This window comes from Sus scrofa, chromosome 15 (genome assembly GCF_054392235.1).
Source record: "Sus scrofa isolate SSC_HxYL_T2T_F1_AM1 chromosome 15, Sscrofa_HxYL_maternal_Yorkshire_Landrace_v2.0, whole genome shotgun sequence".
In the NCBI taxonomy this organism is placed as follows: Eukaryota; Metazoa; Chordata; class Mammalia; order Artiodactyla; family Suidae; genus Sus; species Sus scrofa.
Window position 1 is genome coordinate 52,821,861 of NC_139397.1, and position 26,448 is coordinate 52,848,308.

Consider the following 26,448-nt stretch of genomic DNA (forward strand, 5'->3'; position numbering starts at 1 on the left):
GATATGTATTACATTGAATTGAAATTTTAAAATGAGACTTTTGAACATCTTTGTATTGAGTTGCTGATTTGAGGAACTGTAGTTGAATAAAATCTAGGACTCTACAAAATATTATAGGAATAACACTATAGAGTATAACCACAGTGGTAAATACAATTGTGTTTTTACTTGCACAGATATTTTTGTATTAGTATTGGAAAACTATAGCATATGTGTCAACTTGATTACACATTACTGTTTGTTTACTAGTAACATGAATTTTCCTCATTAGTTGTGACTTTTCTATGCGGTATTTCTAGGGTCATGTGGAAACTATCTTTGACTGCAAATTCAAACCTGATGATCCCAATCTCTTAGCAACAGCTTCATTTGATGGCACCATAAAAGTCTGGGATATAAACACATTGACAGCAGTGTACACTTCCCCGGGTAATGAAGGGGTTATTTATTCCCTTTCATGGGCTCCAGGTAAGAAGTATTTTATTAAAATCAGGAGTACAATGAAATGACTTCCCTAACTTATTTTCATTAGTATTGTCTTCTTCCAGTTGACACCATCTTGCTCCAAATGATTGTGGAGGCAAATTGGTACCAACACAGTTGTTGCAATTTTTGTGGTATTTCAGAATAGACCATCTGCACAGGCACTTTGATTTCTGGGCCCTTCCACATAGTCATATAATAAAGCCACAGTAAATCAGGATGACACGCATCCATCTAATTTTAGCTGCATTTGTATAAATATGCCTGTAAGAGTGTAGTGTATCTTACATGATAGAAGTTTTCCTTAGAATTTTCATGTGAATCAAATATATAAAAACAAAATATTTTTTTAAAAGCATAATATATATCTTTCCTGATACATGTATTTTGTGGATATTAATGATTGCATATCATCACAGTTTAATTGTGAGCATGTAATTCTCTATAAACTCCACTTTTGTAATACTGAAGAACTTTTATGCTATAAAAGGGCCTTTTCTTTGACCTCAGAATGATGCTACCTTTATATCTTTAAAAAAGAGATGTCCTATGAAACTTCTAATATTTTCTCCCAAAACATTACTTTCCTATAATAATTTTCCACACCTAAAATTATTTTTTTACTTTATAAGTTATGTACAACACTTTACATATCTGTCTTAGCACTAATAATGTAAAGCCCCCGTATAACCAGGATATAGCTTATTTTTAAGTTTATTTCCTCATGCACAGGGATTTTTAGGCCTGAATATATGGGCTCTCAAGGGTTTCGACATCTTCAAAGAATATGGAATCTTTTGGAATTTTATGCCTAATTTTTAGCTTATGTGCACGTGTTCCTATATCTGTCAAAGATTATCATGACAATCCTATTTTCAGAGCAGTACACAATGCAAAAAAGGTAAAGAACCACTGTTTTATGTATCCCTCATCTCCTACCATGAGAAAAAGATCCAGAAGAACTTCCAACTCTTAATGACAGTAGCTGTAGTTTAAGCAGAACATACTTAGTACCATTATAGATACAAAGCTAATTGGAAAAAAAATGTTATTTGACTAATTAAGTAAGGAACAGGAGTTCTCTTGTGGTGCAATGAGTTAAAGATCTGCATTGTCACTGCGTCAGCTCAGGTTGCTGCTGTGGCACAGGTTAGATTCCTGGCCTAAGAACTTCCACATACCGTGGATGTGGCAAAACAAAAGGAGGTGGGGGAACAAAAAGAACTAATTAGTGCTTTTGTCTGCTCCCTTCTTCACCTCCATCTTTATTTTACTTTTGATTGTTGCGATGGCCAACATTTATTAAAGAGGATATGAGGTCAGAGAAGTTGAGTAACTTACCCAAGATTATATATTAGGGAGTCGTGGAGGAATCGAAATTCAGCCTCTTGTTGGTTTGACTTTTATGCCTGTGCTTTCCATCACTGCCGTGTGCATCTCCACAGCAGGGCTTGCTGGGTAGAGAAATGAGGATGTTCCAGCCAGGGCAGTGACACTATAACAGCTATTAGTTGAACATTCTTCCTTCTGCAAAATGTATACAAGTCTCAAACCTAAAACTTAAGTAGAAACTGTGACTGTAAAGACCAATGTTTTACATCATAATGCAGAAGGCCTAATCTTACTTAAAACTTTTATTTCACTCTCTACGTTGAGAATTTGCCTCAAGAAAGTAAGAGTGTTGGAAAAATGGAAATTCTGTCATTTTTTTTACAATGTGATTAACTGATGAATCACTGTTGTTAGGTAAGTGTGGATTAAATTTAAAAGATTAACATTCCAAACTGGATGGAGGTAGAGGAGGATATAGACGATTGTAAGATTTCCTATATTTTGAGAAGATATCACAGGAAGATTTTTAGAAGGCAAGTAGATATGCAAATAGAAGCTTTCACCCAACAATTTTAGAACCCAGAAAGTGTAGCAGAAGGAAACTCCTAGAAATTTTTTTTCAGTGTTTATAATCATTTATCACAAAATAATTCCTCCATATTTTTACTCCTAGGTAGCAGATAGCAGCTGTTTCTTCCAGTGAAGAAAACCTCTTCTTTGACTGATTTGCACAAAATTCAAGACCATCTACTAACTTAGCAGCAGTTTTATTTTCACAGATTTTTTTAATTTCTTAAAAACAACATTGTTTATGTTTTTGATAGAGAAACTGAATTTTTTCATGTGTCTTGCCTGCAGAAATACTTTCCTAATCCTTCCTTAAAAAATTACTAGATGGTTAGAAATGTAAATACTGACTGGATATGTGCCAGTACTGAGGAATTATTGGTAATTTTTCTGTTTGTGATTGTATTAGCTTAGTTATGTTAATAAAAGAGTTCCAGTCTTTTAGATACCCATCCTAAAGTATTTATTGATGAAATAATGCAATGTTAGAGATTTGCTCCAAAGAAATCTAGTAGGGTGCTATATACAAAACAAGATTGACAGTATTTTGATAATTGTTGAAACTGTGTGATGGATTCATGCATTATATTATCTCTCTGTATTCGCATAAATTTGATAATTTTCATTATTTTAAAACAACTTACAAAGAACCACTTTGCAAGTCTCAAGTCTTACTTTCTCAAAGATTACATTTTTTTGGAAAGAATTACATTAGTGCCAAACATTTCATATAATGTCTGATTGTTTCCTAAGGTGATTTAAATTGTATTGCTGGAGCAACTTCCCGAAATGGTGCTTTTATTTGGGATATTAAAAAGGGAAAAATGGTACAACGATTTAATGAGGTAAGATGTATTTATTGTCAGCTGAATAACAATTTCTTATATGGTTTCATGTTTTTTAAATGCTTTTCTGTCTTAATAGTTTATCACCAGGTGGCATTATGTTCTCTTAATTCGAAGAAAATCAAAAGGACATGCACATGCTAAAATGAATTCTGAAAAATGGAGCTGAATCTGAGATATAAAAATTCACCTAAATTTGCACTAGAGATTTAAAGGAACTTTGAGTCATCTTCCACAAAATTGTATAGGCAAATATTCAATAGTTGGAAAAAGGCTAAACTCAGAACAAGTCCCAAGCTATGACCCCAGTTTTGTTACTAATTACCTCTTGGCATAGAATTGTTTTCTTACCTTGAACCTGATTGTTTACCCATAAGATGGTGATGGATTATATAATTTCTTAGGTTTCCTTCCAGGTCTCAAATTCCATTTTTCTAAACTTAAAAGCTCCCCTATTCTGATTTGTAATGTCGCAGAGTGTACTTTTCCTTCTGCTTGGAGTTACAGTGTCATCCCATATTTTCCTGTGTTATGTTGATATTTGGAAAATACATATGACCACATTACAGTATGTTAGCTATGAATGAAGGGACATATGAACAGAATCTAAGATTGTCTCTCACTATCCTGAAATTTCATCCATTTCAATGATTACTGTTGAAATTGATTAAATATGTATCTTATTGGGTAATTGTTTATATATTTGAGGTTGGTAGGTACAAACTATTACATTTAGAATGGATAAGCAGTGAGGTCCTACTGTTCAACACAGGGAACTATATCCAATATCTTGAGATAGAACATGATGAAAGTTAGCATGAGAAAAAGAATGTATGTATATGTATGACTAGGTCCCTATGCTGTACAGCAGAAATTGTCACAACACTGTAAATCAATTATACTCTAATAAAAATAAAATTAAATTATAAAAAGTTTGTACAAAAACCTTTCTTTCTGAAAATTAAGTAGCCTTGACCTTCTGGGGGTCACTGAAGTAAAGTGACAAATCAGAGCAGTAGGGGAACTTCACCAACCACCGGTGAGCAATTTTGCTTTCAAAAGAGGAAAACTGTTCCCGTCGTGGCACAGTGGTTAACAAATCCGACTAGGAACCATGAGGTTGCGGGTTCGGTCCCTGCTCTTGCTCAGTGGGTTAAAGATCCGGCGTTGCCGTGAGCTGTGGTGTAGGTTGCAGACGCGGCTCGGATCCCGCGTTGCTGTGGCTCTGGCGTAGGCCGGTGGCTGCAGCTCTGATTCAACCCCTAGCCTGGGAACCTCCATATGCCGTGGGAGCGGCCCAAGAAATAGCAAAAAGACAAAAAAAAAAAAAAAAAAAAAAGAGGAAAACTTTGGCAAAGGACTGTATAGTAGTTCACCTAACACCAGTACTCTCAGCTCAGCAGAGCCCCCAGCCCACCCACCCTCTGCCCTCCCCATCACCGGAACAACACTTATCCCATAATAAATAGAGATATAAAAAGAAAAGAGAAACCTGGAAAAGAAACTTTTGACCTAATTCAAGAATCTTATCGTTGGAGGTCAGATATGTTGATTTTTTTCTTTCAGCCTCTTGGCATCATCAAGGGCATCTTGTATGTCCATTCATGTCTTTCCCAGCATCCAGTAGCATAGGTAAGAACAATATCAAAATTGTTCTTTTCTTCCTGAATATAGAGTAATAAATATGGGAAAAATTAACAATGCCAGCCCAACTTCAATGAACTAAGTTACATTTACCTCACAAAATAAAATGCAGGCCATCAGGGAGTCGTAAGTGTACCATTCATGAGGATGAACTCAGCTGACCCAGGACCCCCACTCTTTCAACCTGAATGAGTAGAGAGCTTCCTTGCAGTTTTGTGTCCATCTTTATAAACCTATCCACCTTGACCCCCCAAAAGGTAAAAATAGCAAACTAGAGACCACCTTAGTAAAAAAGCCTTAAAGCTCCGGATAAAAAGACTTTAGTCTTTCCTTATCAGCAGCCACAATTTAAGTACTCTATAAAATTGAAATGTTTTAAATACAATTTGGAAATGGATTGATTGCAACTTTATTCACCAATGACCCAGTTGACAAATGATATTCCTATGTATAAAATGTTTCCTGTGTTTTTAAAAATTTTCATTATACCAACTGTGACTATATCCCTTTATCCTTTCCTAGTCCAAGAATATAGATGAATATAGAGAACAGGTAAATAGAGAGTGATTTGCAATAATAATAACCTTAATTCTGTTCTTTTTTGTTCTGTACAAATAAAACTTTGAAATTTAGAGGAACAGTCAATAATAACAACGCCTGCAGCATTTCTTATAGTGTAGTTTTAGTAGCACTGGGTTAGAAAGCATATAGATAACTATCTTCATCTTCAGATGTGCTTTTACAGAAAAAGACATTAAGCAGAGCTAAATTCTGCAAATGGCTGAGGAAGCAGATTCTGGCTTTTTACCAGTGTTGACCAAAAGGAAGGAGAACCACCCAATTTATGTCCTAAAACAATGGTTTTATTTCTTAAGTGTGACAGCCTTCCGCATTCTTAAAGTATATATTCAGCTTTCTGATGTTGATAAAAATGTCTCTATTAGCATCATCTAGACAAAGTTCCTAATAAAAAAGTAATACTAGAAGAAGTAAATAAATAAGAGAAAAAAGGGGTGAATTATTTCTTATTGATAGGTATTTTGCATTTTTTGAAGCATGGAAAAAATGGAATATTCTGCATTTCCTGGAGTCATAAAGATTCCAAAAGAATAGCAACCTGCAGTGGTGATGGTTACTGGTAAGTACATTGATAGATGAAATTACACTGTTTATAAAAGATACACTTCATAATACCAGTGGTATCATGTTAGCACATACATTAAAATATTCAATGAGGAGTTCCTGTCGTGGCGCAGTGGTTAATGAATCTGACTGGGAACCATGAGGTTGCAGGTTCGACCCCTGGCCTTGCTCAGTGGGTTAAGGATCCAGTGTTGCCATGAGCTGTGGTGTAGGTTGCAGATGCGGCTCGGATCCCGCGCTGCTGTGGCTGTGGCGTAGGCGGATGGCTACAGCTTCGATTCAACCCCTAGCCTGGAACCTCCATATGCTGTGGGAGTGGCCCTAGAAAAGACAAATATATATATATATATATTCAATGAGATTCCATTTGTACAGCTTTCCCAACTGTCATAAATATTACTTATAAGCCCATATAAGCACATACTATATTGTGATATACCAGTAATAAATGACAATGCAATTATGTTAAAAAATAATTAAACAAACCACTAATTGCCTTCTAAATGAAAATACTACCCAAGTTATAACTAAAATACTGTGACATGCCTCAAAAAAAACTTTAAGGACTTTTCAGAGTCTAATTCTCATTACATTTTTGCAGAAGTGATATTTCAGTTTTCCAAGTGATTTAAGAGATGTCAGGTGCTCTAGAAGCAGTATTGTTTTACAAAGGATAAAAAGGCTTTTCAAGGAGAAATAAGGTATTGCCTGTGGGAAATACCCATTTTTAGGAGCTGACTCATTTCTCTGACCCTCTGTTTCAGAAATAAGTGCTTTCTTAATTCTGTTGTCTCCCAGGAGAAAGTAGGTTTCCAAGAAATATATGTAAGGGAAGAATTGTCTCTGAGTTAAAAAAATAAAATATGTATATATATGTTTTTAATCCTATGGTGCTACCCAATACTGTAGGTATTGTCATCTTTGACAGATAGTATAGACACTTGTGGTTGTTGAGAAATAGTAAAGTCTATCTCCTTAGGTTTTTCTATACCTCGCTCAATCTCCTCCTCATTTATTTTTTAAATTTTTTGTTTTTTAGGACCACACCTGCAGCATGAGGAAGTTCCCAGGCTAGAGGTTGAATAGGTGCTGTAACTGTCAGCCTACACTAGAGGCACAGCAACGAGGGATCCAAGCTGCATCTGCAACCTGCACTGCTGCTCATGGCAACACCGGATCCTTAACTCACTGGAGGAGGCCAGGGTTCTAACTTGTGTCCTCATGGATACTGGTTGGGTTGTTACTGCTGAGCCACAATGAGAACTCCACCTCCTCACTTTCTAATTTCAGTGGAAGAGACAGTGGTTATGGAAACCAAAGGTCTTTACCAGAGTTAAAATTTTCAAGGAACAGGAGTTCCCATTGTGGCTCAGCTGAAACGAATCCAACTAGGAACCACGAGGCTGCGAGTTCGATCACTGCCTCTCTCAGTAAGGATCCAGAGTTGCAGAGAGCGCTGTGGTGTAGGTCGCAGACCCTGGGTTGGAACTGGCGTGGCTGTGGCTGTGGCAAAGGCCGGCAACAACAGCTCCCATTAGATCCCTAGTCTGGGAACCTCCATATACTGCTGGTTTGGCCCTAAAAGGACAAAAGACAAAAAAAAAAAAAATTCAAGGAACAGCAGCATTAGTGATTTTCTTCCCCTCGAAAATGACTATTAGCTAATTGATGTATGTCAAAATACCATAGACGTGCCTAAGAGTTTTTTGATTAGGTGACGTCTAATTAGCTTTACCATATATTTTCAGCACATTACTTATCTGATAAATACCACAGTCAATGACTAAAGTTTGTAAGCATAGGTCGCCACCACTCCCCAGTAACCTCAAAAGTTCTGGTGGAAAAGACAAGGTCTTTTCCAAAGACTTTTAAAACTTTGCGGTACATTTTTTATACACAGTTTTGTTTTCCTAATGAAATATAGAATGGCTCTTGCATTATGGTTATACTATAGAAGAGTATTAGAGCTTCTTTTATTTTTGCAGTTAAAGTATGTGGGACCTGTTTTGGGGGGAAGGGTCCTCTGAATTTCTAGTTATATTACTTAGAATAAGCCACGAAAATGTTATAAATTATATGTCTTGGACTTAGCGCATGCAACCAACACTATAAATGAGTTATTGTAAATTTTGAACTGTTAAATATTGAAGCTAAAAATCTAATGGATATGTTTTAAAATATGTGTATTAAACTATGTTTTTCTCAATTAAAAATATGGAAAATGGTTTATAATAAAAATGTATCACCTTTAAATTGGTTTAAGTGGATTACCATAATTAATACTATGTGGTGTAAATATGCTTACTCATACTTGGTAAAATCATTTACAAAGTACTTTTGAATATTCCCTGTGCTTTGGCAGACAAGGTCTCTATCCTAAAACACTTATGTTCAAATTATGTAATTCTAACGTTCTTCCTTTGAGTAATGTATTTAGAGTGTTGTAAAATGTTCTATTAACATATTATACTTAATTTCAGTGTTATTCGAACGATTGATGGTAAAGTACTACACAAATACAAACATCCAGCAGCAGTGTTTGGTTGTGACTGGAGCCAAAACAACAAGTAAGTTTTTTTTTTTTTCTTGAAAGAAGTAATAATTACATTTCAGAGACTTTGAATAACAGTGAAGCTTAATGTTTCCCATAGGTAATATTCATCACTCTAGATAATATTCCTCTTGCCTAGCATTGTGATTGCATATTTATTTTAACCATCTACTTTTATCCCACGAGGTTTTTACATAATGTGGAAATATTGATTTCCTACTTTCAAACAACTTTCTTCTGCTTTAGGGAAAAGCCTATGGCTAACTAATAAAATATGGAAATCGGTCCAATCTATGTGTGGCTTCTACCAGAGAAATGTAACCTTTTCTCTAAACCCCTTTAGGAATCTGTGCAATGCTATTGTTCCCCTGACTTTCCTCTACCCTCCACCTTATGCTAATGCCTTGGCATTGGTTGATTTCCCAAGACATGGAACTTAGAATGATTTTGAAAGGTCACCCCTTCTGAAGAGCCTGGTATTTACCCTGTAAAGATCAGCTTAGATTTAAAAATTAATCCAAGTCAAACCTGTACTAAAATGGATCCTTTAAGTCACTGCACTTCCGAGAGAGTCTCTCTCTCTTGGATGGGATATAAATTGTATTTAAAAATTCAAACTTTCTTTAGACAGTGTGACAACATTGTGAATTGTCTTACGCTTTTCCATATTACAGATGTAAAATATTCATATTAAAATAGTAAAACCTGATTACACTGTGTTCTGAGTCAAATCATATATTATACAAAATGATGGACCTATATATTGCTTCCAGTAAATATAGAACTTATAACACACTGTTTGAGGTTCTAAAAAAAGCCCGTGACCAGCTCCTCCAAAGTATTTCCCATCTCACTGGCCTGATAATGCAAACAGCAAAGCTGCTAAAGCCTTGGATCCTTGATCTCCTTGTTAGACCTTCTCATCTCTCACTTTTCATTTTCATTTCAACCATCAATCCCTATCCTCTACTCCATCTAAATATTATTTTTTCAACTGTCCCCTCGGCCACTAAACCAATGGCATTTTGTTTATTTGGAGGCTTCTGCAAAAGTCTTCTAAATCAATTCACACCTTTTTATCACCACTTCCTCTCTCTGTGTTGCAGAGCAAGTGCTCAAAAACAGAAATGAGCGCAGCACTCTGCTGCTTAAGTCCTTCAACAGTTTCCTGTTGATATTAGGGTGATATGCAGAGTCCTAGCAGCCCTCCATGGGAAACTCTGCAAAATCTGGTTCCCCTGGACTTAAGTAGCTCCTTCCATGCCTCACTCCTCTGGTTCCTGATATCCAGTACTGGCCTCAGTTTCTTGAACCAGTCAGCTCATTTTCACCTGGAGGCTTTCACTCCTGTTTCCGGTTTCATCTAGGTTCTGCTTCCCATCCCACTCCACACAACTCCCCAACCCCTGGACTGGATATAGATCATTTCCTTATACTTCTGCTCTCAGCTCACAAACCACTTCTGCAGAAAAGTCTTCCCTAACCCCTGTATTAGGTACAATTCCCCGATCCCTACTATGTCTTGGGAGCACTTAACCATAATACAATTAAGTTTTAGTTGCAAATTGGCTGCCTTACCCTCCAAAACCATAAGCTCTACAAGATTAGCAACTGTTACCTATTTTTAGGAGTGTATTCTTAGCAAAACATTGCTGCTACACCTCACTGTGCCTTGAAAAAAGTAGATGCTTAATAAATATTTGTTGAATATACCTATGGATAGAATTACCTTATATCTGATCAGTGAAACAGTTCTGTATTCTTATTTCTCTGTTTTATGGAATTAATAAAAATTTGACCAGTTGGGTAAAAAAAAATTAGGTATTAATGTAGAATACTTTGTTAAGAAGGCTTTTTTTGTTTTTTTCTATACATTTTTATTATTTAATAAAGATTTATTGAGTGCCTATTATGTTCAAAGCACTGTTAAGGTGCTGGGAATATAGCTGAAAGCAAAATGGACAAAAATCTCTGCCCTTGGGTACTTGTATTCCAACATATATGCATCACCGTATTTAAATATAAATAGCATAGTTGTTGTACAGCTTTTTTTTTGTTTAAAAGTCCTTTATACTTAACTATTATGTTCACTAGCAAACCTACCTAATAAATTTAATTTTAAAATGTCATTTTTATTTAAAAAAATGTATTTTCTAAGTGTTCTAATTGCCATATTTAATTATATCCCACTTAGCATCTTAGAGGATAAATGATAAACACCTTGACCTTATAACAGTTTACCCATAAGATACTTCTGAATTTAATGTTTTATTTTTTCATTTCCAAAATTTTATGTTTATGCATCTACATATACATATACATAAAAGTATACTCCTGTATACGTGTAAATATTTGTACCATGCAAAATATGTTTCCTCACATAGAGAAATTGGCCTGTTTATCAGTGGGCCTCAGGTGCATGTAACCTACACGTTTACAGATTGGCATGCCACTTTACACACTGGTGTATTTCTATATGTAAGCTTAGATAAATATAGAGATTATAACCCATGTGACCAAAAATCAACAATTTGAAGTCTGGGGAAGGTTTGGATGACACTGGGTCCCAAACATGCAACTTACCCTCTTTCCTTCTTGCGCAGGGCCTGTTGTTAAGAGAGTTAATGTTTCTTCAGGAGACTATTCTGGCTGGTTCATGATTCCACAGGGCTACCTAGTATTCTAGTTCTGTTTGGAACAGTGTTCCAAGCTTGACCACTTGGGTACAAATAGTTGTCTAGCTTATCTCACTCTCTTGAGAATAATGAGCCACAATCATTAAAAGATCAGATTCACGTATTACATTTCCAGGGGATTCTGTTGGATCAATCAGTTAAGCATCTCAAGTTGGGGGAGCCACCAAGAGAATTGGAAAATAAGGACTGTTGCTTAGTGTAGGATGAGACACCTTTGTTTGTGGGGAGTTTTTCAAGCACTGTTCCAGGAGGATACATTGCTTTTTGTACCCAGAGCACAAAAAAAATGTACCAGTGATCAGGGCATGTAGTAATTGATAACTTCCCTGACATCAATGAAGCAAATCTCAATCACTCAGCATTAGGGACCCTTCTTAAGACCCAATAGTTACAAAATAGAAAAGTCAGAAATATTCAAGCTATGAATCTGGACATTATGAAAAAGAACTTATAGAAATAAATATCCTATTATCTCTCATCTAAGGTAAATAAAATAAAAGTTCAGCTGAGTAAAAGGGAACATTGGAAACTCTGTACTAGAGCAGTTTCTGCAAATGATGTTTTTACTTGTGTAAGTTTTTAGTCTAACTTCATTAAGGGAGAAAAAATCTACTTTTGGAAATTAGAACTGTGTACATTTAAAACCTGTCAGTAACAAATAAAATCAACAATTTACTTTTTAATGTGCCCTTGATATTTCAGAGACATGATAGCCACTGGCTGTGAAGACAAAAACGTCCGCGTCTATTATATGGCTACCAGCTCTGATCAACCACTGAAAGTGTTTAGTGGGCATACAGAGAAAGTGTTCCATGTTAGGTGGTCTCCCTTGAGGGAGGGAATTCTTTGCAGTGGCTCTGATGATGGGTATGTATTTCTGGATTCTAATTTTCTGATCCTTGAAATCATAAGTTTGTAATTTTCTAGAACTGTAGTTAGTTAAATGATCCAACTTTCATGGGGAAATATTTTAAACATGTACTTAACAGGTAGGCAGTTAAGAAATATCTAATTGCATTCAACTAAAAGTAAGTGAAATTTTTTTTAAAAAAAGGATTTCCTGTCGTGGCTCATCGGTTAACAAATCTGACTAGTATCCATAAGGATGCAGGTTCGATCCCTGGGCTTGCTCAGTGGGTTAAGGATCTGGCATTGCTATGGCTGTGGTGTAGGCCAGTGGCTACATCTCCGATTGGACCCCTAGCCTGGGAACCTCCCTATGCCATGGGTGTGACCCTAAAAAGACAAAATAAATAAAAAAAATTTTTAAATATAAGTGAAAATTTTCCATATGTATGTTATCATCATATTTATAATTTCTATTTCCTTATTTTACTTTCTATAGATGCTTATTTCTATCTTACTAGGAACAAAGTTAACAGAAACGAAAATTGGAAAAGGATCTGTTGAGAAAGGGGAAAACGGCTGAAACAGTAAATCTCTATAAAACATAGAGAAGACCTTTTAATAATGTTCTCATATTCATATGGAAAACAGCTCTACTCTGTTTCCATTAAGAATAGAATAAAAGAAGATAATCAGATATTAGCAGGAAGAGGAGATATTTTAGAGAGTGATTTAACATTTTTTTTCCGGGTTTGTAAAAGTCTCTGGAATCTTGTCTATGTTTTATATCCAGACAAGATAGTCTTGAATAGTACAGTTTGGGTTATTTGAATATAGGATAAATTTAGGTAAGAAAAATCTTGATTTTTTCCAAGTAAAAGGTGCAGTATATGACAACCACATTGTCTTGTCCTAGCGTAAGGGGGAAAGAAGAAAGCAGTCTTTGTATATAAAGCAGAAAGAGATATGCCTTAAAGAAATAAAAATATGTGATGTGTCTCCTTGTAGTATAATATAACCTTGGTCGTATTAATATTTTGGGATTTTCAGGCTGATCTGCGACTAATAAAAGATGATTATGAATCATCCAAGCAGAGTTAGTATTTGGTGGTCTTAAATTGATTTTGAGTTCAAATATTACTTCAATAACGTTTGTACTTCGTACAATCAATAGATTCAAATGATATCATGAATCCAGCTATATTTAAAGTTTTGCACTTGATATGAGACTAAGCAACTTATTTTACTGACAAAAATATGAAGTACTTACACGTATTGATAAAAGCATAAATGTGAGTTGATTTTTCAGTAATATCCATCATCATATATGCTGTATTTTCACGATTTACAAATAATTTGAGCACTCCTAAATTATTGTATCATGTGTTAGTTGTATTTTTTTCCTTGGCTTTATCTGTTCTGGACATTTCATGTTAAGAAAGCAATTTTTTAAACATATAATCTGTGAAATAATATATTAAGTATCAGTAGCAAGTAACCAGTAAAAGGAAAAAAATGTATTGGAATAGGCTGGTTCTAGCCTAGTTATTAATTTGTATTTGATATAAAGAGGAGAATAATGACCTATCTCAAAACGTAAAATGCTTTTTCAATATGCTAAGAAATAATCATTGTGCTCCGTTAAGAATATGCCAATACTTTAGTTAAATTATAAGATGAATGATATCACGTACATAATATTCTGTTTTCAGTTCTGTTCGAATCTGGGATTATACTCAAGATGCTTGCATAAATATTCTGAGTGGACACACTGCACCTGTGAGGGGATTGATGTGGAACACTGAGATCCCATATCTGTTAGTATCTGGCAGCTGGGACTATACTATAAAAGTGTGGGACACTCGAGAAGGAGCTTGTTTGGATACTGTGTATGATCATGGTGCAGATGTATATGGTAAAGTGCTTTTGAGTACTTTTAAATTTCGCTATGTTAACATTTATAATTTCTGAGCAATACAGTATTTTTTTGAAGTCTTATAGTGTTTCACTTTAAAATAACGTTCTTCTTATTGGAAAGCATAATGCTTAGTGTTTAAATATCAGAATTCACAGAAGATGATAGAAAATGTCATCAGAAACTATCAGAAGATAACTATTGTTAATGTTGTGGTGTCTTTCTGTCTCTACAGAGAAATACACGCACATACCCATGTTTGGCTTGGTTTTCTCCCTTACCTTACCATCACCCCAAAGAGAACTTATAAAAGAGTAAATCAGCAATAACTTAGATATGACTTTAGTCATTTCTCTACCTCTGTTCTTGGATATTTAGGGTAATGTTTGTTTTTTAACGTTGAATAAAGTTTTTTCAATATAATTGAATTGGAGGAGTTCCCTAGTGGCTCAGGAGGTTAAGGATGAGCTGTTGTCACTGCTGTGACTAGGGTCACTGCCGGGGCTCAGGTTCATCCCTGGCCCTGGGAACTTGTGCATTCCACAGGCACAGCCAAAAACAAAAAAATACAAAACAAAACAAAAAAAACTAACAAACAAACAAAAAAAAAACTGAGTTGGAAGTGAAAAACCAGATTTCTTATCTTTGCATATTGCTTTACTCTCATTTGTAGCACCCAAACTTTGATAGGATTAAGTAGATGAGTTAAGAATGCAGAAATGATTATTTTGAGCAAGTAACCCTAATCATTTGTATCCATATGCTTTACCCCAGTGACATTTTAGTCAGTATAGTGTGGGCCCTGGTATGGGACAAAATCCCTTTTTTGGGCATTCAAAAATGAAAAGTCCTCAAGTCTTTATCTTGTGAGAATAATGCCCATTCATCTTTCTATTAACCCACAGATTACTGAGTATTCCATTAGTATTACAGTCTGGTGCTGGTAAACCAAATGAAATTTAGTTTCCACATTTTCATCCAGGACCATCTGCTTTCTAATAATCATTAGACCTTCTATTCATATCTACCGAATATGGTAAAAAAAAATTTTTTTTACATTCTTGTATTATTTTCAGACAAGATAAAAATGTTATTGGAGTTCCCGCAGTGGCACATGGGGATCCGCCGCATCTTGGGATCGCTGGGACCCGGGTCTGATCCCCAGGCCCGGCACAGTGGGTTAAAGATCTGGTGTTGTGGCAGATTCGGGGCTCGGATCTGAAGCCTTGCCCAGGAGGTCCATATATATGACTTGAGGTGGCCAAAAATGAAAAAAAAAAAAAAAAAGTGTTATTTAAAACATTTCTTCATAACTTCAATAATAAAGTTATGTGGAAATGTTACGAGGTGATATAAATAAAAACTATGTTTCAGTGCTTACTTGAGTAAATGGCTCTATTTCTTCCATCAGGTTTAACGTGCCATCCAAGCCGCCCCTTCACTATGGCCTCTTGCTCCCGTGACTCTACAGTGAGACTCTGGTCATTAACACCTCTAATCACCCCTTTACAAATAAATATTCTGGCCGACAGATCTTGGGAAGAAATTATCGGGAACACGGGTACTGAAACTCTTGCATGTATTAGATTTTCTGTAGAAATGCTATTTTGTAAGCTCTCTTTTGTTGCTGAGTTCCGTCTCTCCTCCAGATGGCGCTATAGAACACGGCACGCCTCCCCTGCTGTGTGGCAAAGTGTCAAGAGATATTAAACAGGAAATAGAGAAACTGACGGGTAATCCTCGCATGAAAAAACTAAGATGGTTTTCAGAATGCTTATCAGTAAGTATTATAAGGAACCAAATGGAAAAATTTCCCCTTCAGCCGAAGCGAATTATTACAACTTTTTGTCATTATCACACATTTACATGTGTCATCCCAGTGAAAGAAAGCAAATGGAACCCAGAAGCAAAAAAAGATAAAGTATAGTTCTTAGTTTGTTAATTTATGGATTTAGATGTGACTGCATTATGTTTTTGAAGACGCAAAATGCTGTGGGGTTTTAATTCCTTATTGTATCTTTGCATGTTCTGTATCAATGTTTAGCCTCCAGGGGGCAGTGACAATTTGTGGAACTTAGTTGCTGTGATCACAGGGCAAGATGACAGCTTACTTCCTCAGAACTACTCTAAAGGAATAATGCATTTGAAACATCTCGTTAAATTCAGAACAGTAAGTATAGTATGCAAATGTGATGTACTCAAGTATTTTTTTTGCCATTTCACTATTAAAATATGAAAATGATTTTTAAAATAAATAATTAGAGTTAGTAGACTGAAATAAGTGAATATTGAGGAGATCAATCTTGAGTGATCATGACAGTACAAATTATTTGGAAACAGACTGAGGCAGCCATGGTTTTCATAGCTTGAATCTCATGAAATTTTCTAAAACACTTGAAATACTTTGCTTTACACTGTTAGCAGATGATTGTACGTATGGACTAATCTGATTTTTGCCCCATAGATCTACTAGGATTTATTTTGGGATATATTTTTATTAAAACCGATTATATTCCAGCTCTTAAGAGTTTGAATTTCAATACAAAACTATTACTTAGTTACCTTATGCATGAAGTGATATGCAATACTGCAATGCCAGCAACAAACCAGTTCTGGAACGGGAAAGAAGAAAAGGCTTTTTTTTTTTTTTTTCTTTTCAGTAAAATGCCAGTGGGTAATTAGTTGTTGGGTCATGGAGAGAATTGTGCCAGGGATGTGGATTTGATGCTGATAAGAAACAGTTATTTTCATTAAGTACTTTGATCACAAACTAAACATGTAATAACTGTAATGGTTATCTGCTGAACGAATAGAAGCCAATTAGAGTGAGCCAGTAACTTTTAATTTTTATTAAAAGCCTTTATATATTTTTTCACGAGTTATATATCACTTTATCACTCACTACCTTTTGGCCTCTGGACTTCTGGTGAGTTTTAAGAAAAATGAAATTTAGCTTCTTCCCACCCACACCAGACACATCTAGGCTCTTCTCTCCACCACTCCAAAATATTGTGTTTAAAGAGGCACTGTATTTTATAGAGAAAAAGCATTGGTTTAAAAAAATATTCAATTTACAGTGCTCTGTGCTTATAAAATATGTGTCTGTATGGTGCTTTTATAATCACCAGCTATTGTACAATAAAATTTAGAAAATTTCATTTTCTTTTTAACCAGTCTGAAGCACAAGAACTAACCACAGTCAAGATGTCTAAATTTGGTGGTGGCATTGGTGTCCCTACTAAAGAGGAAAGACTGAAGGAAGCTGCCGAAATATACTTGAGATTAGGACAGATTCAGAGATATTGTGAACTGATGGTTGAACTTGGAGAGGTAATGGGCTATTAGAGCAAAATTCATGAATTTAACACAGTATTCTAAGTCTTAGTTACATATGAAATATCAAGCCCATCTTTTTCCAGTTCTGGTTGGTTCTCCACCAATCTGATATCATATGTATGCCTCAGAACAGTGTTTATCGAAGTGAGATCCCCCAGATCACAGCATCAGCAAAGCCCAGGAACTCCTAGACATGCATTTCCAACCCAAACCAACAGAATCAGGAGCCTGGGGGATGGAGCCCAACCATGGGTACTTCTTGAAGCCGCTTCCCCCCTTTCCCCCGCCCTGCCCCTGCTCAGCTTTATCTTCACACAAGCTACCCTTTGAGAACCACTGCCCTAGGCTGGAGTCCTTGATTTCTGGCTCATTTTCTCTCAGTGGACTCCCCTCGCTATTATGACTATTTGTCATAATTCATTCCCACAATGCCCTGAGGAAGAAGGGTCTCTCCTTTGAGGATCAGCTGTTAAGGGATGCTCACCAGGCATTGACCTCCTGATCTTCACAGAGAACTGAATCAGCAAAATGGAGTTTTCCCCTTTAGTATGAATCCATTCCCATTATCATTCAAGATGGTGGTTGGTGGCTGAAATAGAGCAAAAGAGAGGAGGGGCTTCTATTTCTTGATCTGGGAGCTGGTTATGAGACTATTCAGTTTGTGAAAATTGATTAAGCTTTTCATTTTTTCTGCATGTGTATTTTAGTTCAGCAGAAATTCTACTACCTGTCCAAAAAAAAAAAAAAAGAAAGTCATGGACTCATTTCATGGTTGATAATTTTTTAAAAGCTCTAGGTTAATTAATTTTATAATTACAAAGCATGATATTAAGAATACTTATGACTAATATAAAGTAAAACTAAGCAGTAACATTGCATTGAAATATAACAAAATTAAATTTAACTCATTTTTGTCTTTCCCCATTTATTAGAGACAAACAATGAATTACTGCTTGACTAAAATAATAAAGTGTGCCATTTTAAAATGTCATTGAAAAGGGATTGCAGACTAAATATGTATTTAAGTTAGGAGCAATGTAAAAATTTTACTTATGAAGAAATAAAGGTCTGACTTAAAAGTTACCTTTTTAATAGGACACTGCTAGAAAGAATATCTATCAAAAGTGAAGGAAAAATAAATAGATAAATTTTGTAGGGCAGTGTAATTCTTTATCTTTCTGAGTTCTGTATATATAATTTTAAACTATTTGATTTCAATTTAATTAAAGATGATTTAATCAGACATCCTCTTATGGAGCTGATAACTCTGTTACACAGTTTCATCAGTGGACATATGATCAAAAAAACTGTGCGTATACAATTCTTTAGAAACATGAGTGTCACAATTGTTCGTGACCATCTCCTTATAAATAGTTTCTATTTCTATAAAATTAATAGTATGAGATTAGGAAAACATTTAATCTTTTCTTACAGCATATGTTTTTATTTGAAGAGCTTGGTGGTTACAAACTTAATTTAATCTATAGTCCAACTTCTTTCTTCCATTCGTCCCTACCATAATAAAGATGAATTTCCCCTAAAAAAACATGATTATAAGTAATATAGTATTAAAAACTTCCTACTGAATACTTAACCTGTTATTTTCAAACTACCATTTTTCTAGCCTTACTTGCAGCAGAACTCTCCTGTTTTAGCCTTAATTAAAATAAAGTTTTGATTCATGTAGTGATATTTCAGAATATTTTCTCCTCTGTTTCTTCTAGACTTGAATACAGTGAAATTGGTATTTTCAAATAACAGTCACAATCAGTCTTAATTGAACAATGAGCTTCTTTTAATAATTGTCTACATTTTTAAAACATGAAGTCAGGTTTATCAATTATAAAGGGAGAAATGACAATAAAATTTATGACATAAGTAGGGAACAATAAAAATAGAAATGAATGTCATGTTTGTTAAATGCAAGTAACAATGAAATAAAAATTTCAGTGTACACTACTTTGAGCATAGAACATAGACTATTGTAGACCAGATTACTCTGGTGTTACATTGGAAGATGAGTTCGTGTATTTTCCAAACTATATAATTTGCCTTCCTCTAAATCTCCTTTCTCTCTCTCTCACCCCATCCCTTTCTCTTTCCACCAAACTTTCTTTTTCTATAGGTTTCAGACTTTCCCTGCTAAATCAGAGAATCTATACATCTTATTCTATTTTAAAACGTGATAATATTTATACTCTATAGAATGCATGAGATAGTATACAAAAATATCCCAGGAAATCCACTCTCTAAACACTTGTATTATAAATATGAGTTTGTTTTTTTTAAAAAAATCTGCTAAGACTTTGACTGTACAATCACAATGGATAAGTTTCTGCTCATCTTTTCTCTCATTCTAGTGGGACAAAGCCTTGTCAGTTGCCCCAGGGGTCTCTGTGAAATACTGGAAGAAGTTGATGCAGAGGTAAGGCAGAGTATCTGTATCCAAATAGATGTTTTAATTTTGTTAAAATAGAATAAATGTATAAATATGCTACTAAAATGTTTTACTCTTGTATTGTTTTTAACAACCACCAAATTTTATACTTCCTGGTACAATAAACTGAACAAATTGCTTAGAAGTCATTTTGGTGTTCTTATATTTGACCTGACAGTTAGTTAATAAAACCAGTGGTGGAAGACAGGTTTCCCCATGTTGACATAGGAAATGACAGATCAGTCAACATACTGGTTAATGGATTGCTACTGAAACATAAGTCGTAAGAGTTTTTGAAGGTTACCAAAAATTTGAGAAGTATTCATTCTATAAATAATCTCAGAAATTCTCCTTGTAGACACTCATTCCAGCCATGTCCTCTGTATGGATATAAGGTAGGTGCTGATGATAAGGAAGAGTTTGACCACTGAACGAGTTTAACTGACTGACCTTGCTCTAGAACGCAGTAAACAAACAAGTCTTTTTCTGGGGTGCATTGGTTTCCTGGGGCTACCACAACAAAGGACCACAAACTAAGTGGTGAGAACAAGATAAATATACTCCCTCTGGTTCTGGAGGCTAGAAATCCACTCTCAAGTTGTCAGCAGGCAGAGTTGCTTCCTCCTGGAGGATCTGACAAAGATTCAGGTCCATGCTTCCCCCTGGCTTCTGTGGTTTCCAATAACCCTTGGCACACCAGCCTCTACCTTGTCTTCTTGTACCCTATTTTCCCCCATGCGTGCCTCTGTCCAAATTTCCCCCATTTTAATAAGGATACCAGTCATATCAGATTTAGAGTTTACTCTCATCCACTATAACCCCATTTTAACTGATTATATCAGCAAAGACCCCCTTTCCAAAGAAAGTCACATTCATAGGTTCTGCGGGTTAGACTTTCCCCATTTCTTTGGGGAGAGGGCACCTTTCAACCCATAACATAAGACTGTTTTCTATTCTGCTCTACTCATTCATTCCACAAATATTTAGTGCTCACTACATACCAATTACTATAGAGTACTTTTTAATGAGTAATTACCTTGTTCTGACATTAAATGAGGAGTTTGTCTTTTGTTTCATGGGCCATGGTTTAGAAAAATAATTCAACTATAACTCACAAGTACCAGTAAAGTCAATCAGGAGCGAAGCATGAGTACCAGAAGGATTTAATGAGTTGACCATGGGAAAGTAAACTGCTCCCCAGCACCTACTCTCTCAAAATAAGTTAAGGAGGAGGCTGGTTCCAGCTCTCAGACTGTGAGCTCCTTATCCTAAGCTCTAAGAATACAGAGTAATTCAAAGTTCACATAGCCTCACTATGCAATTGTAAATGTCATTGCTCCCACTGAAGCCTTAATAAAGTCAAGTTAGCAGAGCATATTTATTTCACAAAGCAATTGTGTTACAACCAAGGAAGCACTCTCTTTCATTTATCTTTGAAAACCAGCACCTGATTGTCTCTGCTCCTTAGTTCTCATGGTGGCCAGAAAATCATCTCCCTGCAGCTAAGCTGATGTTTTATGGATCCAGACACTTAGATTGATTGGCAGTCACTCAGGCCTACTTCCAAATGCCCAGAAAGAGGATATTGTTTCTAAACAGCTGTAACCAGGAAATCAGGGTCAAACATGGTAAAATGGTAAAATGGTAAAAACATAAATTGTTGGGGAAAACCCCATTGACCCTGTGAATTGGAGACTGTTAACAGCAAGCTGGGCAAACAACATAAAGTTTCTACCACACCCACTTGAAATGTAGTTCATTGCAAATGCTGGCATAAATTAAATATTCCAGATTAGTTTTCAGTAAAACTGAGATTAAACACTAAAAGTGGAATGGGTGAGATTGGTCATTGGGACTTCAAATGGGAAAAGAGAAACAGAGAGACAGACAGACAAGGTTGGATTCAGAGAAGTAGAGACAGACACATATATATCCTTCATAATGTCCAAAATCATATCCCCTTGTCCCCTCATGTACCTGGAACATTATTTTTCCTTAAACTACCTTGCTTGGGGCCCTAACAATATGCTGCATTCTATTATCAATATTTTTGTTTTTGAATTATCCTTTTAAGTAATTTTTAGGCTGCTTGCATTGAAAGGCTTGCCATTCATTGTGTCCACTAAGCCATTTAAAATTCTCCATCTTTAGGGAGTTCCCATTGTGGCTCAAAATGTGCATTGATCCAATTGAGAGTGGATATTCCATCACACACATCTAGGTGACAGCTTATTTTCGGAAAGATGTATTCCTCATTTTAGTAGATAAGCTACATTAATTTTAAGACCTGAAATGTTAAACACATTTAAAATATGAAAATATGTAGTGTTCTAAGGGAAAATAAATTCCTATAATATTTATTATTTCAGGCAATTTTGTCTTCCATATATTACATGATTATAAAATCTAAGTCTTTGTGAAATCTGTTGCAAATTTTAGATGTTCCAGAAAATCTCTGTCCACCTGAGAACCTTGAACCTGGTATGTGGTAAAAAAAAATTAATGTGTTGTTATTTTATCAGGAGAGCAGATCAGTTAATCCAGGAAGATAAGGATGATGTCATTCCATACTGCATAGCCATTGGTGATGTGAAAAAATTAGTCAATTTTTTTATGTTGAGAGGCCAGCTTAAAGAAGCCCTGCTTGTTGCACAGGTACAACCACATAATTACACAGGCTGCACACGTGGTGGGAGGCATGTTAGGGGGAAGTTTGTGTCAGCTGACTCAGTCACATGATTGACAGAGTTATAGATGGCTTGGCTTTTGCCCACCTCCTGGCCTTTATTCTCAGACATTTCAATCACTCTGTCTTTACTCTGCTCACACTGAACTTACTTTAGATCTTTAAATGTACAAGCGTCTCTGAACTCTGACCTTTTCTATGCTGCTCATCTTTGTATGCCCTTGAACAACTCTTTCTAGTAACAATTTACTTGAAGCTTCATGTTGATAAATAGAGTTCACTGTTTTTTTCATTCTAAGTGTGTCTCCAAATTGTAGTGTAAATTTCATAAGTGATTTAAGTATACTTTGTTCAAAATAATATTCTGAAATTGGTCCATTATCAACAATTAGCTACAGATTAATTAAAGATTACATTAAATTCCAGGCTGCCTGTGAGGGAAATATGCAAACCTTCCATGTTCCTACACCTAAAGGATCTTCACATTCTGATGATATCTACAAGGAAGACTTTAATGAGTGAGCGATTCATTCTTTGTTTGGAGCCAATAGTTTTTGTGACTAGTTTCCCTTTAGGAGCTTTTGAGGGCCAAGTGGTTAATCCTTCTTTGTATGCAGAAGCCTTGGCTGTTTTATGTCCTCAGCTGCATTTCTCACCACAGTCTTGTTTGGTCACCTCGTCTGTCCCTAGATGAGTAGGAATTGTCAGGCATGTAGATACAGCCTACACACATTGTATACAGCTTCCAGAAAAGCAAATGGGTCTAAGTATAGACATTGCATATAAAGCACCTAAATCCTTAAAATCTGATCAAACCTGCGGGGGGTGGGGGTGGAAGCAGTAAAAATAAAATGTGCTGTTTATTTGCTTATTAATGTTTCACTGTAGACTCAGTGTCGATAGTGTCTTGATGACATCACTCATGATCCATGACCCCAGGATTAGCATCAAGAATAACATATTTTAAAGGTGAAATCCAAATCCTTATGCTGTTAAAAGAAATGGAAATTCGGATTCTTCCACCCTTTGATCTTTTTCAAATCTAATAATTGACCTTCCTCTGCATCTTGTCTTTCCTCATATGATTGCCTTAGAAAATAAGATATTTAGGAGTTCCTATGTGGTTTAGTTGGTTAAGGATCCAGTGTTGTCACATCAGCAGCTCAGATCGCTGCTCTGGTGCAGGTTCGATCCCTGGCCTGGGAACTTCCACATGCCACAGGTGTAAGGGGAAAAAAAAGATATTTAAACTTTTAGAACATTGGGAAAATGTTGAGCAAATAGTGTGTTAGGACTACTGTGTTCCTGGTCTTTTGCGGCTGGTCTCTGCCATTTCTAATCTTGGCATCTTTTAAAGATCTGTTCCAGTCACCACTGAAATTTTGAAGCATTTCAGTTCAACCTATGATTTTTTCTGGGGTTAACTGCCTCTGGAGCTTAGGAATAAATTATTCAGTATTGGATGGGAAATTCTCAAAATCAGGCTTTTTTTCTGAAAAGAAGAAAAATTGGGGCAGGGGGAGGTGGCTTATCAGCTCATCTAGTAAAAAACATCGATATCCTGCTTTTCCCCAAAATCAGGCTTTATACCTAAATTAAGTCTATCAAATTGAATCCTGTTTTATCCCTTAATTAGCTTGTCATTAAAGCCGTCATTATTCCCCTTTGTTTATATTAAATACATACTTTTTTCTTCCTAGACTCCTGCAGGAAGCCTGTAAAGAGCTGGCAGAATGGTATTTTCAGGATGGCCGTGCAGTCCTGGCAGCGTGTTGCCACCTCGCTGTAGATAATATCGAGGTACAGCATTTTAAATTGGTTCATTTGAGTGAAAAGCTCTTAAGATGTCACAGTGTTTCCAGAGAAAAAAATATGGTGATTTTCTGTGTAAGGTCTGGTTCTGCATGCTTGCCAGGCCTGAGCGATCACGTGCCTAATAAACACAGTTAAACCCCAGAAACTATGATAAGTTTTATTTATTTATTTTGATCACAAGATACATACTGTAACAACCTTATTTAAGTTTTCATCATAAATGAGAAGCAGTAAAGGGGAAAAAACTACCTGGACTTGGACTCAGAATACCTGAATTTTGAAAGCAGTTGTTTTTATAAATACTTTTCTATATTCTTCACAAGTTATGTTTTTAAAGTATTTTCCATTTAACCCACAAATGTAATAAGGAAACCTTTAAGTGAAGCTACAGACTGTGTTTTGCACCTATTCTTAGATATTTTGGCCTTAAGGGATAACTGATAATCATTGTACACTACTGAGGAAGACTTTAAGAATTTACATTTTTTTCTGGTAAACTGAAGGACATGCTGATGACATTGCAAAGAGACTGTAATTAATTACCAAAATATGAGCAAAGGTTTGAAATTCTTAAATTCTCACCTTATAGGAGTTCCTGGTGGCTCAGAGGGTTAAGGGTCCAGCGTTGTCACTGCTGTGGTCAGGTCACTACTGTGGCGTGGGTTCAATCCCTGGGTGGGAACTTTTGTATGCCACAGACACAGCAAAAAAAGTAATAATAGGAGTTCCCGTCGTGGCGCAGTGGTTAACGAATCCGACTAGGAACCAAGAGGTTGCGGGTTCGGTCCCTGCCCTTGCTCAGTGGGTTAACAATCCGGCGTTGCCGTGAGCTGTGGTGTAGGTTGCAGACGCGGCTCGGATCCTGCGTTGCTGTGGCTCTGGCGTAGGCCGGTGGCTACAGCTCCGATTCAACCCCTGGCCTGGGAACCTCCATGTGCCGTGGGAGCGGCCCAAGAAATAGCAACAACAACAACAACAGACAAAAAGACAAAAGACAAAAAAAAAAAAAAAAAAAGTAATAATAATTCTGACCTCATAAAATTTGCTGTATGTCTCTTATCAGCTTTTCCATCTGAAAATGGTAGTTGCTCTTACACCAGTACTTTACAGAACTGTTACACTCAATATTTTAAAAGAATTATTGACTATAGGTTAATACAACTTTATCTACCCTCTGAGCTTGGCAGAAGTGATGATCCTACCCAGCATCTGTGAAACTGAAGAAATTGTTTTCTCCTTGAGTAAGGTGGCCATGGCATACCTGATTCGTGGAAATGAGCTGGAGTTGGCGGTCTCTGTGGGTACTGTACTGGGAGAGCCTGCAGCGTCAGCAACCCACTATGCCCTGGAGTTATTGGCAAGAAAGTGCATGATGGTTCCAACATGGTGAGCATTTCTAAGTTCAGAGAATAGTTTTATGGTGATGCAGTGCTTTTTTTAAATATTGTAAGTTACATTGGAGAAGGTGTGTTGGGAGAATATAGTAACCCCTTTTTAAATAAAAGAGAAGGTTGAGGGAAGCAGGGGTGCTATGAGCATGAATGGTTAGAAAGAGCCATCATGGTTATAGAATGGAATCTATCACTAATCATTCTAAAGTAGCCCAGTTGTAATTTATAATAGTTCAAGTACATAAAGCATCATGAGACAATAAATGCATGCTTCTTACATTCCCACATTTTAAATTCTGCACCTATACACTCATCCTTCTTTAAATTTTATTTTATGGCTGCGCCCATGGCATGTGGAATCTCCCAGGCTGGGAATCAAACCGGTGCCTCCACAGCCACCTGAGCCGCTGCAGTCAGATTCTTAACCCACTGCATCACTGCAGGAACTCCTCTACATTCATTCTTGTCAGATCTAGTGTCTTAGTTTGAGGTTTGGAAGATAAAGCCACTTTTCTAATGGAGAGTAATGACAGAGATGGGGTAGATGACACTTGGAACAAATGTGGGCAATACTCTAAGAGGCACACCCTGGAAACTCGCTGGGGAACCTGGATCTCCATCTCAGAGCCGTTCTCCCTCAAAGCCCTGTCCTCAGGGTGGATGAAGTTCACGGTGCTGTCACTCAGTCAGTGTTTGTTGAAGATAGATGATTTGAGTCTTCTGTCTTCTCTTTCCCCCAAATACTTGAAACCTTGAGAAAT

At 36.2% G+C, this 26,448-nt stretch overlaps 1 protein-coding gene across 41 annotated transcripts in view; it reads left to right on the forward strand.

Moving 5' to 3' along the window:
• Positions 1 to 26,448, forward strand: part of WDR17 (WD repeat domain 17) — a 117,249-nt gene that overhangs the window by 63,242 nt on the left and 27,559 nt on the right. For 18 of the 41 annotated variants that reach the window (XR_014829776.1, XR_014829777.1, XM_084999889.1 and 15 more), the window contains 15 exons: positions 300 to 468; positions 3,136 to 3,227; positions 5,927 to 6,009; positions 8,495 to 8,581; positions 11,964 to 12,128; positions 13,820 to 14,022; positions 15,434 to 15,583; positions 15,672 to 15,802; positions 16,067 to 16,192; positions 17,197 to 17,352; positions 19,719 to 19,783; positions 22,318 to 22,450; positions 22,908 to 22,999; positions 24,182 to 24,281; positions 25,543 to 25,682. Coding sequence is in view for 38 of the 41 variants with exons in the window: in XM_084999889.1 (XP_084856015.1) it covers positions 300 to 468; positions 3,136 to 3,227; positions 5,927 to 6,009; positions 8,495 to 8,581; positions 11,964 to 12,128; positions 13,820 to 14,022; positions 15,434 to 15,583; positions 15,672 to 15,802; positions 16,067 to 16,192; positions 17,197 to 17,352; positions 19,719 to 19,783; positions 22,318 to 22,450; positions 22,908 to 22,999; positions 24,182 to 24,281; positions 25,543 to 25,682 (1,892 nt within the window). In the remaining 3 variants the exon portion in view is untranslated. Of the gene's footprint in view, positions 1 to 299; positions 469 to 1,215; positions 3,228 to 4,793; positions 4,860 to 5,906; positions 6,010 to 8,494; positions 8,582 to 11,963; positions 12,129 to 13,819; positions 14,023 to 15,433; positions 15,584 to 15,671; positions 15,803 to 16,066; positions 16,193 to 17,196; positions 17,353 to 19,718; positions 19,784 to 22,317; positions 22,451 to 22,907; positions 23,000 to 24,181; positions 24,282 to 25,542; positions 25,683 to 26,448 lie in introns of those variants that run through there. The other 23 variants (XM_084999908.1, XM_084999910.1, XM_084999920.1 and 20 more) reach the window with 6 other exon arrangements.